Here is a 17,583-nt window from a genome sequence, read left to right as displayed (position 1 = left end):
AGGCGGATTAAATTTATACTGGCCAGTTGTTAATTACAGTGTATGGCACCTTCGCTCAGGAAGCCACAGGGGGTAAACAATTAATCTTTTAATTGATCAAAATTATTGCCGATAATTGTTTGTTGGACACATATAGATATATCAATCAAAGGATTAGTGTCGCCATTACAATGCTGTTAGGGGATAATCGTTCGTCATTAGCGTTCTAGACTAGTTTATAAAAACATGACAATAAAATTATATAAAAATGTAAAATTTCTTGCTTCAAAGTAGATTATTTTAGATTTTTTTTTACCGGGACATAAATCATCTCCGGGACACCACCGGGACAGACACCTTATTTCCGGGACGTAATGGCATGTATGGATGATTAAAGAAAAAAAAACACATTGTGAACATAGGAAAAAAAACAAGAATAAAGATCAAGGCAAAGGCAACGTTCACAGGACGCAGCCCCCAAACATCCAAGTAAGGCACCCAGAAGGTAGTTAGCAGACGGAAGACATCCGTCCTTCACACTCTTGTCCGGAATATGAATATAACTAGATACGTATAGAAGGGATTTTATGTAAACTTCACAAAGTGGTAGAGACTTTTGAGAGGAAGTGCAGTGTTCAAGAAACATAACTCTACCTTGCTTCATGTTTTAATTATCTCCCTTAAGTTAAAAATGCTTATTCCAAACTATCACTGAAACCACACCCAGTTGTACAGACTCGAATTTGCCAAAGTATCAAAGAACCCTAACTGCATTCCTTAGTTTTTTAATTATCTTCCTTTAATACATGTACTTAATTATGCTTGTCCGGGAAATACTGGAAAAGAGTTGATGGAATTTGAATAAAATTTTACACAGCGAAAACATTGAAGTGAAAGGAAGTGTATTTTCAAAGAACCATAATTTTTCCTAGCTTAATTTTACAATTATTGGCGCCCGCGCCGAAGCGCGGCGCCCTTATGGAATGAGAAAGGGCGACAGCAACTTCTCGAGCCTTTTAGTCGTTCATCATAAAAGCCGATCATTCCAATCGGTATGAGGGTGCTTGATTATTAATTAAGAATGAAATGTCGCGATATGTTATAATGAATAGCGAACTGGAGAATTTTCGCAATGCAAACATTTTCAAATGAAATAACCTTTTCCGTGGTACGTGTTGATCATGCGTTACACATATGGATTATAAATGATTGTATACATGTATATCCGTTGCTATTAATAACCACGATCATAAAGAAATCACAAGTAATATTCTAATCTCTAGCATGCCAATCAAAGTTCATAATGAACAATGTCTTTCGTCCGCTCATTCATAAGTGATATACATTTCTGGTAGTTTATAAGAATATCTTGTCATCATATGTCTACTAGTTCATCTTCACTTGCTGCATTTCTTGCTTGGACGCCCTTTGATGCTTTGCATCAATGCTTTTCTTGTCATCTCTTATAATACATCAACATTTAAAGTATTGTTTGTCTGGAGTAAATCTTTTTCAATAACATCTCACTCAAACTAAATACAGTTGTAGAGACTGAGCAGAAGTGCTGTGTCAAATAACCAAAATTACTTAGTTTTTGAATTATCTCCGTTTATATTATTTCAGATAAAAGGATACCGCTACACTATCGTGGTATAAGCTTGTTGTCGTGAATGTCAGACATAATCCCCTTCGGACAAAATCCCCTTCATGGGTGGACATAATCCCCTTCATGTTTTTGCAAGGCTGGACAAAATGATTAATCCCCTTCACTACCCAGACAAAATCCCCTTGTTTCATAGGTTTCTAATGTAATATTATGCTCCATAAAAATTGATGAATAATGTATAATTATACTCCCTAAAAATTGATGAATAATGAACTTTTGTTTTTTTATTTAAAATTATGTATCAATAGTTATTTAGTTTAGAAGTTTTCATTAAAATTATGGTTAATTATCAACTGCATAACACATATTTGATTAGGCAATTTCTTTAATTGTTTTAAATTGATTAGTATGAAAAACATTTTTATTAGCCAATAATTGTTTCATTGATTGTATAAGTTGAAAAAACGAAAACGAGGCTCGAAAATATGGCCGCTTTTTTCAAATATTGAAACTCGAAATATAAAAAAATTGGTGTTTGCGAAGAAAACTGGAAAATATTGGAAAATATTGGGATATACTGATTTGGAAACTATATTTGTTTAGTATATTTGATAATACTTAGTGTTTTTATGGAAATAATCGTGAAAATTTGGACATTACTGTGAAACTGTGAAAAAACTGTGAAAAATCATGGCTTCTAAAGATACCGGTAAGAAAACTTGCGGACAAAACATAAACAAAGGTAATCATTCAACAAACCCTGCAAGTTCGCCAGGGTCAGATGGTGTAAATAGAGCCCCCCAAAACAGTGCAACATTCATTCCGCCTTATAGCGGGCTACAATATCCATTCTTGCCACCCTTCCACATTCCAGGAATCCCTGGGTTTGCGCCAACATCAAGTCCTCCTCAGACATACAATTATGACAATACAAACTCAAATGAAACATTATATGATCTAATGCGACAAATGTCTAACAGTATGCAGTCTATGGACAGTCGCTTGAAATCTATTGAGCAAAATGTAGATAAAATATCAAAAATTGAACAAAATGTTGCTTACCTAAAAGTAAATGTGCAGAAACTCGCGGAAGAAAATAAATCCATGTCTACTAGAATAGCTCACACTGAAAACTCCTGCTCATATATAAGTGGTATTTCTGATGATCTGCTTAAGTCAAAAAGTGAGACCGAAGAATCTGTGAGGCAGTTAAAGGCAACCAACAAAAATCTTCAGTCGCAAATCGATGAACTCGAACACAAAAACAATTATTTAGAAAGTAAACATATAGACATGTATAATAAATGCCTCGACACACAATGCGATGTCCTGAAAAATAACCTTATTGTATTCGGTGTAAATGAGGCCCGCCGTGGATTTGACCAAGATCTAAATGCACCTAGAATTCAACCAGAAATCCCAGAAGTTACCATTAGAAAAACCCTGAAAGACAGTATACAAAACAATATTGATATAAACAAGGAGGCCCCAATTGACGTAGACTCCATAAAATTCTCGCAAGTGAAAAGGATCGGTGATCCTGTGAAAGCAGCAGAGTCGCATCGCCCGAGACCTATAGTGGTATCATTTGAATCATTTAGTGATAGAGAAAATGTAAGAAAAGCAGGCATACTATTTAATAAAAGTCAAAAACAGATTAAAATTCATGAACATTTCCCCAGAGAAGTAGAAGATCGGAGAAAAAAATTGTATTATCCTGCTCGAAAACTATCAGTAACTAGATCAAAAGATTGTGCTAGTCAAGGATCGTCTTTATGTCAATAATAAACTGTTTGACCCTAAAACTTACAAACATACAGACAAATTTGGTAACACTAAATTTCTAGCAAAGCCACAGCCCCCGGCATACGGCGAAAATAGTAACCGTTACACACATCCATCACATATTAACACTTCGGAAGGACCAAGTAATATCCCTGTACAGGGACACGCTCATTCACAAGACAATGGTTTCAAAAACACATATCGTTATAAACCGAGCATACAAAACCAGAAGCGTTTGGATTCTTCAAGACCTTTGGATTTCACTACCCCAAACCGGTATCAATCACTTGCGGTATTAGACCGCACCGACCAACAGAAACGGAAAGTTTGTTCCCCACTAGATATAGAGTTTGTAACAAAGCGTCTAGATGACAGTTCTTCACCGAGCTCCCACGCCACGACAATTCACGGAAACTTCTCGGGAAAAGAAATTCCGTTAGTTTCTTTATTAAATGACGAAATAATAACAGATTCAGTTAGTGAGAATTTGCCAGTAATTACACTGCCCGCGCCTCAAATAGTGTAGGACATATGTGGAGAGTCACGTGATCAATTTAGTGACCTAGTAAACTATTATCGCAGTCGACAGTGTCAGTTTTGCTATACAGCAGATATTGTATGTGAAATGCTTGAATGCACGTGTAAATTTTACCGTTTAAATAACATCTACTGTTTACAACTATTCTATGTAAACGCCTGTTTGATTTTGTATTGCACTTTTCATCGTATGATCTTCAATATACATAAACAATTTGTAGAAACGGCATACTATCACCCATTAGAGTATAAAGCAAAGGGAAACCCGTCTAAATATGAAGAATACCCCAACAATGTAAATATAAGAAATGATAACTTGTTTCCAATTGAATGGACCGGGACGCATACTGTTAATTTCTTACTCTTGCTTATTCATGCGATCACGTATTTTCAATTTCTCTTCTGTAACACACATTGTTTAAAAGCTCAATATCAATTATTGATTGTCATTCAGTACATATTTTATGCAATTAGCTATCTAAAATTGTGTTGCGCATTTTTCCTGACATATGCGTTGTTATTTTTCTTCTACACAACGTTAACAGATTTTCTCATGTATTTTTGTTACTACCACATAAATTTTAATATGATAGGATGTAAATTCCATTTTCATATCACCACCATATACTGTTTAGAATTGTTGAATCTAATGTTAATTTTACAAAATTTTGTATATTTTGGTGCGACTTTCTGTTGCGTAATTAACAATATGATTATTTTTTATATTCAAAATCAATCAATTGCCATCCACTTTTTTAAACTTGTATTTCTGTCTGAGGTTACGGCATTACATTTTGTGGAGTACTTAATTAACGGTTATCATACTATAAGAGCAAAGATAGAATTATATCATTGCTTTGAATTTTTGACATACTATCTTAATGTAAGAACAGTGCCATTTGGGAAAGAAGAATTATATTTTTTTGATAATAATAGCTCTAACTTCCACACAACATGTGTTTGTAAATATGCAAAAGCAAACTTGAAAAATAATTTATTGTGTATACCATGTTTTCTGCACGAGTGTATGTGCATGTATGTTTGCTCATTTATTCATCTGCATCAACATTTATATTATACTTTGTTAGAATTTGTTTATTTTTACAATGTACTGGTATTCTTTTTTTCAAATATGTATCACTATAGTATTATTATGCATTAAAATTTTTGATTTTATTTTTTATTATTCATTTTTATTTAATTTTTATTTTGCTTTTATTTCTTAAGGTACACTTTAATGTCGGTAATATGTTATAACAGAAGGCATAAGAACAAATACAGATAGGAAGATCTAAGTTAACCAATCTACGGTAATCGCTTTAACAAGATAATTAATCCTATTTCAGACCTTTCGATAGTAAATGTTACAAAAGAAATTTTAACACTATCAGTAACCATAAGCTGATTTGTCTTGAACTTACAGGGTTTCAGTTAATACTTTTATTAACAAGTAAACATTGTTTCATTGGGTGATTCCAAATTTCTTTACACGAAATTAAAATTGATTGGTTAAAATTACCTAAGGGAATTAAGGGTCACATGATGTACAGTAAAATTGATTGGTCTATTATTGTTATGGAAGTTGTTGTTCTAAAGTCCTTTCCTCTGAAGAGCCATAGATTGTATGACTCTGGATTGAAATAGTTTAAAAAATAGTTTGAAAATAAATTGAGGAAAAGGACATCTTTTTGTATTTTAGGTAAGTCAAATATTTTAAGTTAATGTTAAGAGAATGTTGTACTTTGTAATTTTTGGGTGTTATAACTTATGTTCTGACTTAAATGTATATGTAATTGTTTTAACTACATGTAGAAGTTATTTAATATATTTCTTTCTTAGGTAATAACTTAAGATTTGTTATTGGTAGCACTTGGCGTAATTGTTTAAACTTTTCGTTCAACTAGTCGTTTCGTTTAATTTGACCAGTTGGCATAATTTAATAGAAAAGTAAACATGGCGCTTTCTGTCAGTAGAATTTATTTCCGGAAACTTTATATTGTTATTATTTGGTGAGAACTTAAGTTTTAATCTTTATTATATGTTAGAAGGCAAGATGATAATAAATGGGAATGAAAACATGTAATAGACTATGAAATCATCATCTTTTGTTTAATATAATCAAGTTAAAATGGCATGTTGAATGAAAATTATTGAATTCTACTTTCACTTTGTTTAGATAATTTGTATGTGTAATATAATTCTATTATAATTTCAATCTTTAATATCTGTTTATGTTATTCTATATATGGACATATAGATTGTATGACTCTGGATTGAAATAGTTTAAAAAATAGTTTGAAAATAAATTGAGGAAAAAGGACATCTTTTTGTATTTTAGTTGTACAAGAATTCCCCTAGTACCTAAGCAGAACACTTGGTGGGGTAGTGGATGATTCCGACCTCTCAAATTAGCAAGCGAGTAACCAGTAAAATCAGCAAGCGAGTAACCAGTAAAATCAGCAAGCGAGTAACAAATGCCACTTTCGTCTAGACCGTCAAATTATAGTTTGAGAAGTGTACAAACTCCGCCTACTGAGCCAGAACAGCCACAAGACCTTGGTTTGCCAACATCAACAACACGTGAACCTGGTTTTTTTCCAATGGCAGGTGCATTTAGGATGGAGGATTTTTACGGGGATGGGACACAGGATATTGTCCGTTATCTGAGAAGATTCGATGAATACGTGAGAGCAACGGCTCTTAAAGATGAACAGGCTGTAGCATCACTTGCCTGGCATTTGAAAGGCTTGGCAAGATTATGGTATGAATCGCAAAACATAAGACCAGAAAGAATAAATGAACTGAAAGATATGTTGGTTGCAAAATTCAAAATTGAAAAAGAAGCAAGTCTAGATATTTACACTATGAAACAGTCACCTGGTGAGACTTTGAACCAGTTTTTAAATAGGCTTGAACAAGCTACTTACATCAACAACATTCCTGAAAATGTACAAGTTCAAATCGCACTTAAAGGTATGGAAGGGATGGTTGGCCAGGCAATGGGGGCGCACGCTCCAAAAACATTACAAGAAGTTCGAAATTTGGCTGCCAGGATGGGGGATATCCATGGAAACATAGGTGATCGTGCCCAGATTAATGTGACAGAAACTTCTAAACTTGAACAGACAGTTGAGCAGTTGGTAGCAGCTGTAACAAGGTTGACAACAGAAAAGAACCGTGAAGGAAACAATGAAGACAGACACTATAAGAATAAACAACAACAGGCTGTTCCGTCATGTCATCGTTGTGGAGGTAGGTGCTATTCTGCTAATTCTTGTAGAGCAATGGGCAAAACATGCTATAAATGTAATAAATTGAACCATTTCGGCAATAAATGTAGAAGTTCAAAATTCGGGCATAACAATAATAGTTCTTTTAACAAAAAGTCTTGGAACCAGTCAAATAATACACAATAGGGGTGCGTGCCTGTCTGCAGGTCACAGCCAGTAGATAGGCATAACAGTATAGTTTACAAGCAAATTGATAACAACTTAAACAGTGCTAAAACTAAGGGAAAACAAACAAGATTTTATGAAAGAAAGTCTGATAGTGCTAATGTGTCATATATTGATCCAAAATTTTCAACTATAATGACTAGAAACACAGTCTCTGTTAGTATCAATAACACAAAAACTAGTGCTTTGTGTGATACAGGGGCATCAATTTCATGTTTAAGTGAGTCCTTTTTTAACAAAGCTTTCTTGGAGAAGAAGCCCAAAATAAGTGAGTCAAAAATTAAAACAATAGTAGGGGTTGGTGGAACACATCATGCTGTTAGTGGGGAAGTAAATTTAGATATAAGTTTTGGGACTGTTACCTTGGCTTCAAAATTTTATGTTATCAAAGATTTACATCATTCTGTGATTTTGGGCATAGATTTTATGGAAAAACACAAGGTTTCTTTGGACATTGCCTCGAAAAAATTTATTATTCATGACTTTTTGAAAGTGTGTTCTCTGAGCACAAATACAGGTTATGCTAGAACTGTAAGATCTACTAAGATACTCCCTCAGGCCGAAGTTAATATTCCTGTGAAAATATCAAGAGTGAGAACTGGTTCAAATGTTTTGTTAGAACCTTTAGTGTCATTAACTCATAAACATATTTTAGGTGCTAAATGCCTAGTTCATGTAGAAAATGGAAAAGCTGCTTTAAGAGTAGTTAATCCTACTAATAAAATTGTCTATTTGAAATCAAATAAAATTTTGGCAACAGTTTCAGAAGTAGAAAAAAAATCAGTATTTTCAATTGGTGATGTTGACAAACATTCACTTGAAAATGAACAAAGTTTAGGCATTTCAGACATAAAAACAAATTCAAAACCTAGCAGTACATTAGATTTCAATCTTAAAGATTCTGATTTAAATGATTACCAGAAAAAGCAGTTATTAGATCTTTTAAACAAAAATAGAGACATTTTCTCAGAAGGACTACATGATTTAGGTTGCACACATTTACAAACTCACAAGATTGAAACAGGAGATGCAATGCCGGTAAAACTACCAGCTTATAAACAAAATCCTGTGGTAAGAGAAGCAACAAGGGTTTGGGTACAAAAAATGTTAGAAAACAAAATTATTGATGCAAGTTCTTCAAATTGGCATTCACCAGTTGTACTTGTTAAAAAAGCAGGTTCTGATGAGTATAGGTTTGCAGTTGACTATAGGAAATTAAATAAGATAAGTAAACCTCAGGCATATCCCTTACCACGCCTGTCAGATATCTTTGATGCAATTGGAGAATCAAATTCACAGTTTTTTTCATCTCTTGACCTTGGTAAAGCATTTTGGCAAGTACCTTTAGAGCAAGACAGTAGGGAGAAAGCTTCATTCATTTGTGCAGAAGGAATATTTTCTTTTAGAAAAATGCCATTTGGATTATCAGGGGCTCCAGCTACTTTTCAGTCGCTTTTAATGAAAGTTCTTAGTGGTATCTCATGGAAATTTGTTCTCTGTTATGTAGATGATGTTATCATTTTCTCAGCCACATTCAAAGAACATCTCAGTCATTTAAATGAAGTGTTTAGTCGATTAAGACAAGCTGGTCTGAAACTGTCTCCAGGTAAATGTTACTTTGCACAGAAAAAATTGCATTATTTAGGGCATGTAATAAGTAAAGAGGGAATACAAGCAGATCCCAGAAAAATTGAAAAGGTTCAAAATTTATGTGCTCCAACAAATCAAAAAGGTGTAAAAAGCTTATTAGGTCTGACAAATTACTATAAAAAATTTATTAAAGGTTATAGTAAGATTTGTGCTCCATTGTTTCAATTGTTACAGAAAAATTCTAAATTTGAATGGACTGATGATTGTCAAAAATCTCTTGATACATTGAAAAATGCTTTGTGCTCAGCACCAATTTTGGCATTTCCAGATATGAACAAACCATTTATATTAACTTGTGACGCATCTCGGTCCGGTCTTGGTTATATTTTAGGACAACTAGATAGTAATGGTAAGGAACGGGTCATTGAATATAGTGGTCGTGCTTTGCAGGCTGCTGAGAAAAATTACACAGTATCAGAAATTGAATGTTTAGCAATAGTGTCTGGTGTAAAGGCATTTAGAGCTTATTTGTCAACAGACATTCCATTTACAATCATAACAGATCATCAAGCACTAAAAGTATTAAACTCTATAACAACTTCTCAGAATGGTAGAATAGCTAGATGGGCATTATTTTTACAAGGTTTTAAGTACACAGTACACTACAGAAAAGGTGAGTTGAATAATGCAGATGCTTTATCTAGACTTGTTCCTGATACATCTGATAAACAACAAATTTCACTAGTTACTATATCAAATGATGCAGAAAAAGACAGTTCTGTTACTGATGAACCATCAGGAGTAGATGTCGGTACCTACAGGCATACTGAAAAGGAGGTAAGAACAGTTTTAAAACATACTAATATTTTGGACAGTAAATATTTAGAAACAACATTCGAATATACTGGATCCTCTTCAGTGCTAGAGATACAAACTGACACAGAGACAAAAGATGAATCACCAGATGACACCGGTAAGTTGATATTGATGCAGAAAAACTGCCCAGATTTTGTTAATATTTACAAATATTTGAGTGAAGATGAATTACCTAAAGATGAAAAGCTGATGAGAAAAACAATGTATGACAAAGAGTTTTATGAAATTGTGGATGATGTTCTCATACACAAGTATCAAAATAGAGGTAAGAAAAAACCTACAGAAGATAAGTTCATAATACAAACTGCACTTCCAAAGAAACTTAGGGTGAAGGTCATGCAAGAATATCATGATCACAATGGTCACTTTGGAGTCAAAAAGACTTTTACTGAAATTCAAAATAAATATTATTGGCCACATATGTACCAGGAAATACTAGATTTTGTGAAATCATGTGACATATGTCAAAGAGCAAAACATACTACACATCAGGTAAGTACTCCTCTTAATCCTTTACCTGTAGTAAATGTATTTGAACGAATGCACCTAGATATCATAGGGCCACTTCACAAAACAACTGATGGATTTGAATATATACTTGTCTGTGTAGACAGTTTCTCAAGGTGGGTAGAGGCATTTGCATTAACTAACCAATCCGCTGCAGAAATAGCAAGGGTGTTACATAATGAAATATTTTGTCGTTATGGGGCACCAGTGTCTATTGTTACAGATAGAGGACAAAATTTCCTCTCCAAACTCATAAATGCAGTATGTGAAATTTACAATGTCACAAGACACCGCACAGCTAGTTACAATCCAAAGGCAAATGGATGTTGTGAAAGGCAAAATGCCACAATTATCCAGACATTACGTATGTATATCGATAAAGATCAAAAGAACTGGAACATGTTTTTACCAATAGTATTGCAAGCCCTTAGGTCATCACCAAACATTGAAACTTCAGGGTTTAGCCCCTATAAAATGATGTTTGGAGGTGAAATGAGACTCCCTATGGATGTAAATCTAATACCAAGAGAAACATTAGGAACGGAAGCTAAGCAACATATACAATCCTTGTTGCAAAGACTGAAGGTAATACATAATATTGCGAAACAAAACACTGAAACTACTCAGCAAGAATCTAAGGTAAGGCATGATTTAAAAGCTCAACCCTCTGATTTCAGACTTTTAGAGCAAGTATTATTGAAAATTAACAAACATACTCCAGGTCTTACATCTAAACTAGAGTATAAATGGAAAGGTCCTTATTACATAAGACAAAAAGTATCTCCAGATACATACAGAATTGCAGAAAGTAATACACATCAACTTCATAGAGCACCAGTAAATGCAAAAGACTTAAAAAGGTACAATGATCCAGACAACTTTAGGTTTCAAAGTGATGATGAGCAAATAATTGATGCACAATCCAGTTCTACTGACCATAATGATCAGTTAAATAACCCGGATCAAGGTAATGTAACAAATAACAATGACATTGAAAATAATCAAGATGACCAAACACAAACCCCAAGAAATCAGGTAAGTGACCAAAATAAACAATTAAATGTTTCAAGGGAAAAATCTCCTACACCAACTACTTCAAACAATAATGATGGGGTATGGTACAAAGCAAATAGAATTTTGAAATTAAGAATAAGAAATGGTATGAAAGAATACCTTATTGAATGGAGCAACAAAAAGTATAAGCCTACTTGGCAAACAGATGAAAATGTTAGTGAAGAACTGAAACGTTTATTCTATGTTCGATACACTAAAAGTGGAAAGAAAAGAAAAAGACAGTACAGATATTTCAATACATAAGTAATACATGTACTTAGGTTCAAACCCTATTGAGTTGTTATGTTCTTAGACACTTATAGTATTTCAAGTTCTTCAGGTTGTTGACTTGTGTACTTGGCACATGGTATTTAAATTCTTTTTCTTGAATATAGTTCAGGTCCGTATTATAAGATGGCAAAAATTAGTGCAGGATGGTTAGGATCACTATCTTTTGAACTGAATATGACTGTATATTATGTGATGACTGAATGTGTGCATTGAATGAATGGTCTTCTTTTTTTTTTCTCTTTTTACTTCAAATATTTAGTTCAAAGGTTAGGCAGATAAAACTGATCACTTTGTTTGTCCCTTTAGTGATTCTTTTCATTTCCTTGTATTCTAGTTGCTTCCATTGTCCTGATGCTGACCTTGAGCATGATACTATGTAGTCCATCGGTGTCTGGAAAGAAGGTCTCTGACTTGCAACGTTTGAATTATGGGGTTGTATTTGAACCAGTGGATAACTTGCAGTTGGCAGAAGAGTCATGGATTCATACATTTGAAATTATATTACCAAAAACAGCTAATTTGTTCAGTATTTTTGGTTGTAATAGAAACAAAAAGTTTTGTGATTTAGTAAATGAAATGTTAGTTGAGATTAATCAAATCCGACAGAGTACGGAAGTTATGATAAATGGTACAATTGCTACTATTAATAAATTGTTGCCTGAAAAGAAAATTTCAATTAAAAGTAGAAGTAAGCGTGCCATTTTACCTTTTATTGGAAGTCTCTCAAGATCAATATTTGGCACAGCTACAGTAAAAGATGTAGAGATGCTAGCTAGACATATCAATTCATTAAATAAAATATCAAGCAATCTGATTAAGTCTGTAGAACAACATGAAGATGATCTTAGTTCTTACATGAAAGCTACTGATGAAAGAATGAATAATATTGTTAAAGGATTGGAAGAAAATCATTTGGCTATTGAACATATTCAAACTCAATTGTTTGAATCATTTGATAATTTAGAGAAATCATTTACAACAATGAGTGCATTTATTTCTAAGCAAATTACAAAGTCTAGACAGCTTGAAACACTTTTCAATGAACTTTTGGATGGTATTTATGCTTTAATTGATGGTAAGGTATCTCCTCACTTAATTAACTTTGAAACAATGTCAAGCACACTGAATGATATTCAGAACATTCTTGACAAAAAGTTCATAGGATTTCACTTAGTATATACAGACCCAGCACTTATCTACCATTATGCTAGGACATTTTATGCTAGAAAAGGTTCTACTCTATATGTTTCTGTAAAATTTCCCATTTCACCAATTTTAAAGCCATTAATGTTATATAAGATAACTTCATTTCCAGTTCCAGTAAATGATACTTCAAATCATGCAACACAAATACTAGATTTACCTGATCATATTGCTATTACTAATGATCTACAATATTACACAACTTTTGGAAATCTGGAACTTCAAAAATGCAAGTTTAATAAAATTGTGCAGTGTGATTTTAATAAAATTCTAATGCCTGCTATTAAGAAATCTTGTGAATTCTCCTTGTTTAAAAATGACAAAATTTTAATCAAAGAAAATTGTAATTTTAGATTTTTGCTGAATCATATTTCTAATGATGTTGTTCTGCTATCTAAAGATTCTATATTAGTTTATAATGTTGATGTCCTTGAATATGATTGTAAAACTGGAAAGAAAATGGTTAAAGGTTGCAAATTTTGTACCATGAATGTGCCATGTGATTGTTCAGTTTCTACAAGTCATACATTTTTACCTGCAAGATTGACAGACTGCTATGAAAATACTTCAGCAAAATTACATCCTGTAAATCTTGCATTGCTACAACAATTTTTTAATGATAGTTCTTTGAAAGATATTGATAGTAATTCATTATTTGAAAATCCAATGGCTATAAATGTTCCAAAATTTGAAATTTACAATCACACTATGAATAAAATTTTAGCAGATGACAGCAAAGCTCATCTTAACTTACAAAAAATGGCACAATCAGCAAAAGAAAATTCACTTATTTATCAATCTCTCACAGATTCTTTACTGTCAGGAAATATTGCTTTGGATGATAATATTATTTCAACTAATGACATTATTTTATATGTCACAGCATCTGTTGCAGCATTTTCTCTGATTGCTTTCATAGTTACAGCATGTAAGCTTAGAAAAGTATTAATTATTGTATCTACATTACAAATCACTTGTACCAAACAAGTTAAAGCTTCAACTGTTCCATCATTAGTTTATATAACTTCTCAACAAGCTACAACAAATGACATGTATTTTTGGGAGAAACTAAATTTAAGAAATGAGCACTGGATCATATCCCTTAATGTCATAATCATAATTCTTCTTGTTTTTGTAATGATAAATACATGTAAAGTTTCAAGGAACAGTACTAAAATAGTGGTTGAAATCACTAATGGAAAACATTCTGTACAAGTACCACTTAAAACTTTAACTTTATGTCCTACCTACTGGCAAATAAAGGCACCTAAAAACATTGACCAAATAACAATCAGAGGTATGTGGACTCCAATTGTTACATTTGACTGGGATGATTTTGAAATAAAGAATAAGCTAACAAATCAACCATTACAGATAGAAACAAATTACAGGGTAAATTATTTTGTGTCCAGAAAATTAAGACATATTATGTCTACCACTTATTGTGCCTATTTCTTTATTCAACATGACAAATTGTTCATGCCTTTACAAACTTGGTAATACATGTTTATACCCATTGCTTTATAATAGTTAGTATAGATAGCACCACCTCAGACAAATAAATTGTATATATTGTTTTAGTATATATATGTGAACATTAATTTGTATTTTCATGAATTATCTTACAATGAAGACAGACTTTGACAAGATGAAAAGAAATAAATCAAATTGATGTCATATATTTTTATGTGTCGCATGGTGTATTGATATTTGTAAATATGTATATGTTTTCTTTCTATATAAAAAAAAAAACACACACAAAAAACTGGTGAGATACTTATATGCAATATGCATGAGAATATAAATGGTATTTAATGACAGTAAAAAAAAAATGCATTTATTTTGTTATTGTTGTAAATATATGCTTTTGTTTTGTACTTTATGTAGAAAAATACGGATATAATGCTTAATGCATTTACTTACTTAAGTACACATAGAATGCTTGATGTATTTAAATTTGTAGAGTTTGGATATATTACTCCTTTACTCTTTATAGGAATAAAGAAAATTTAGAGGAGGGGGTGGTATTATGCATTAAAATTTTTGATTTTATTTTTTATTATTCATTTTTATTTAATTTTTATTTTGCTTTTATTTCTTAAGGTACACTTTAATGTCGGTAATATGTTATAACAGAAGGCATAAGAACAAATACAGATAGGAAGATCTAAGTTAACCAATCTACAGTAATCGCTTTAACAAGATAATTAATCCTATTTCAGACCTTTCGATAGTAAATGTTACAAAAGAAATTTTAACACTATCAGTAACCATAAGCTGATTTGTCATGAACTTACAGGGTTTCAGTTAATACTTTTATTAACATGTAAACATTGTTTCATTGGGTGATTCCAAATTTCGTTTCACGAAATTAAAAATGATTGGTTAAAATTACCTAAGGGAATTAAGGGTCACATGATGTACAGTAAAATTGATTGGTCTATTATTGTTATGGAAGTTGTTGTTCTAAAGTCCTTTCCTCTGAAGAGCCATAGATTGTATGACTCTGGATTGAAATAGTTTAAAAAATAGTTTGAAAATAAATTGAGGAAAAAGGACATCTTTTTGTATTTTAGGTAAGTCAAATATTTTAAGTTAATGTTAAGAGAATGTTGTACTTTGTAATTTTTGGGTGTTATAACTTATGTTCTGACTTAAATGTATATGTAATTGTTTTAACTACATGTAGAAGTTATTTAATATATTTCTTTCTTAGGTAATAACTTAAGATTTGTTATTGGTAGCACTTGGCGTAATTGTTTAAACTTTTCGTTCAACTAGTCGTTTCGTTTAATTTGACCAGTTGGCATAATTTAATAGAAAAGTAAACATGGCGCTTTCTGTCAGTAGAATTTATTTCCGGAAACTTTATATTGTTATTATTTGGTGAGAACTTAAGTTTTAATCTTTGTTATATGTTAGAAGGCAAGATGATAATAAATAGGAATGAAAACATGTAATAGACTATGAAATCATCATCTTTTGTTTAATATAATCAAGTTAAAATGGCATGTTGAATGAAAATTATTGAATTCTACTTTCACTTTGTTTAGATAATTTGTATGTGTAATATAATTCTATTATAATTTCAATCTTTAATATCTGTTTATGTTATTCTATATATGGACATATAGATTGTATGACTCTGGATTGAAATAGTTTAAAAAATAGTTTGAAAATAAATTGAGGAAAAGGACATCTTTTTGTATTTTAGTTGTACAAGAATTCCCCTAGTACCTAAGCAGAACAGTATCTATAGCAGTAATGTTTTTAAAGAAGCCCAACTAGTAAATAACATAGACGTAAATAAAAACAACGTAAACAATAACAACGAAAATGATAATAATAATAATAATAATAATAATAATAAAAATAATAATAATAATGAAAATAATAGTAATAATAATAATAATAGCAATAATAATAATGATGATAATAATAATAATTATAATGATGATGATACAAATAATAATAATAATAATAATAATAATAATTATGATAATAATCAAATTGATGATAATAATAGTAGAAGTAATAATAATAATGGAAATAACGACGATAGTAAAAGTCTACAGAACAATACAATATCAAATAAAATTAATTGTAATCTTTCATTTCTTTCGCTGAATGTTTGTGGGTTGAAATCAAAGATAAAATGTCCTGAATTTACTGAAATGCTCAACCGATATGAAGTAATTGGATTACAAGAAACAAAACTAAATGATCTGGATCATGTCGAACTATCCGGTTACAAACTTCATTTTAAAAACAGGAAATTTAGTAAACGTGCTTCAGGCGGAATCGCTCTTGCTTACAGATGTGCTTTGTCGAAATATGTAACTGTAATAGAATCAAAATCTAACCTTGTTCTTTGGTTCTCTCTATCGAAAAAACTTTTCAAAACCGAATCAGACATTTTATGTGGTGTGGTTTACATACCACCTGAAAGATCAGATTACTCGGTCGAAGACCCGTTTTTAGAGATTCAGCTAGAACTGAACAGTTTATCAGACAAATACACATACCATTCATTATTCGGTGATTTTAACGCTAGGACCAAAGAACTAAACGACTACATTGTGTTAGACACCGACTTTTTTAATATGCAAAATCTTCATGAAATATGTGATGAGTATAATGCGGAAATGCAAAAATTTGATAATGCAGAACATTTGTCGAAGCGTCGTAGAAACTGTGATCATATTGCAAATAATTATGGTAACAGACTTATCGAATTTCTCCAGTTTAATAATATTTATATCTTAAATGGCAGAACAAAGGGAAACGAAACAGGAATGTTAACTTGTAAGTCCTCTAGCACAGTAGATTATTTTTTATGCAGTTCAAATATTTTTAAATACATAAACAACATGCAGGTATTAGATTTCTGTCCATTGTTATCGGATGCTCATAACCCTTTAAGTTTAACACTAAACATAGGAATTTCCAAAAGTACGGAAACCGATTCTAACGATACTCCTGACATAAGATTATGGGATAACTCTAAAATAAATGAATTCGTACTTAATATAGATTTGAATGAAGTATGTAGACTATCAGATAAGTTAGATAATCAGGAAATTAAAGACAATTTTAACCAAGAAACTGTGGATAATATCATGTCAGATATTGCTTCTTTATTTCTTCGATCCTCTAAAACATCTTTTGGTTCTATGCGCAACAATAAAAATAAAAATATAA

The 17,583-nt window shown here is 31.8% G+C and overlaps 1 protein-coding gene across 1 annotated transcript; it reads left to right on the top strand.

The window, feature by feature from the left end:
* Positions 1-5,053: 5,053 nt before the first annotated feature.
* On the top strand, positions 5,054-16,106 carry LOC132759580 (uncharacterized). Its single transcript, XM_060751391.1, has 3 exons — positions 5,054-5,916; positions 6,246-7,159; positions 12,014-16,106. Exons 2-3 carry the CDS (start codon positions 6,382-6,384, stop codon positions 14,380-14,382), a joined length of 3,147 nt encoding a protein of 1,048 aa, XP_060607374.1. The 5' UTR covers positions 5,054-5,916; positions 6,246-6,381; the 3' UTR covers positions 14,383-16,106.
* Positions 16,107-17,583: the final 1,477 nt, after the last annotated feature.

The sequence above is a fragment of the Ruditapes philippinarum genome, unplaced genomic scaffold (assembly GCF_026571515.1).
Source record: "Ruditapes philippinarum isolate M1 unplaced genomic scaffold, ASM2657151v2 ctg301_1_1_1_1, whole genome shotgun sequence".
Lineage (NCBI taxonomy): Eukaryota > Metazoa > Mollusca > Bivalvia > Venerida > Veneridae > Ruditapes > Ruditapes philippinarum.
This window is presented reverse-complemented; position numbering and strand designations above follow the sequence as displayed.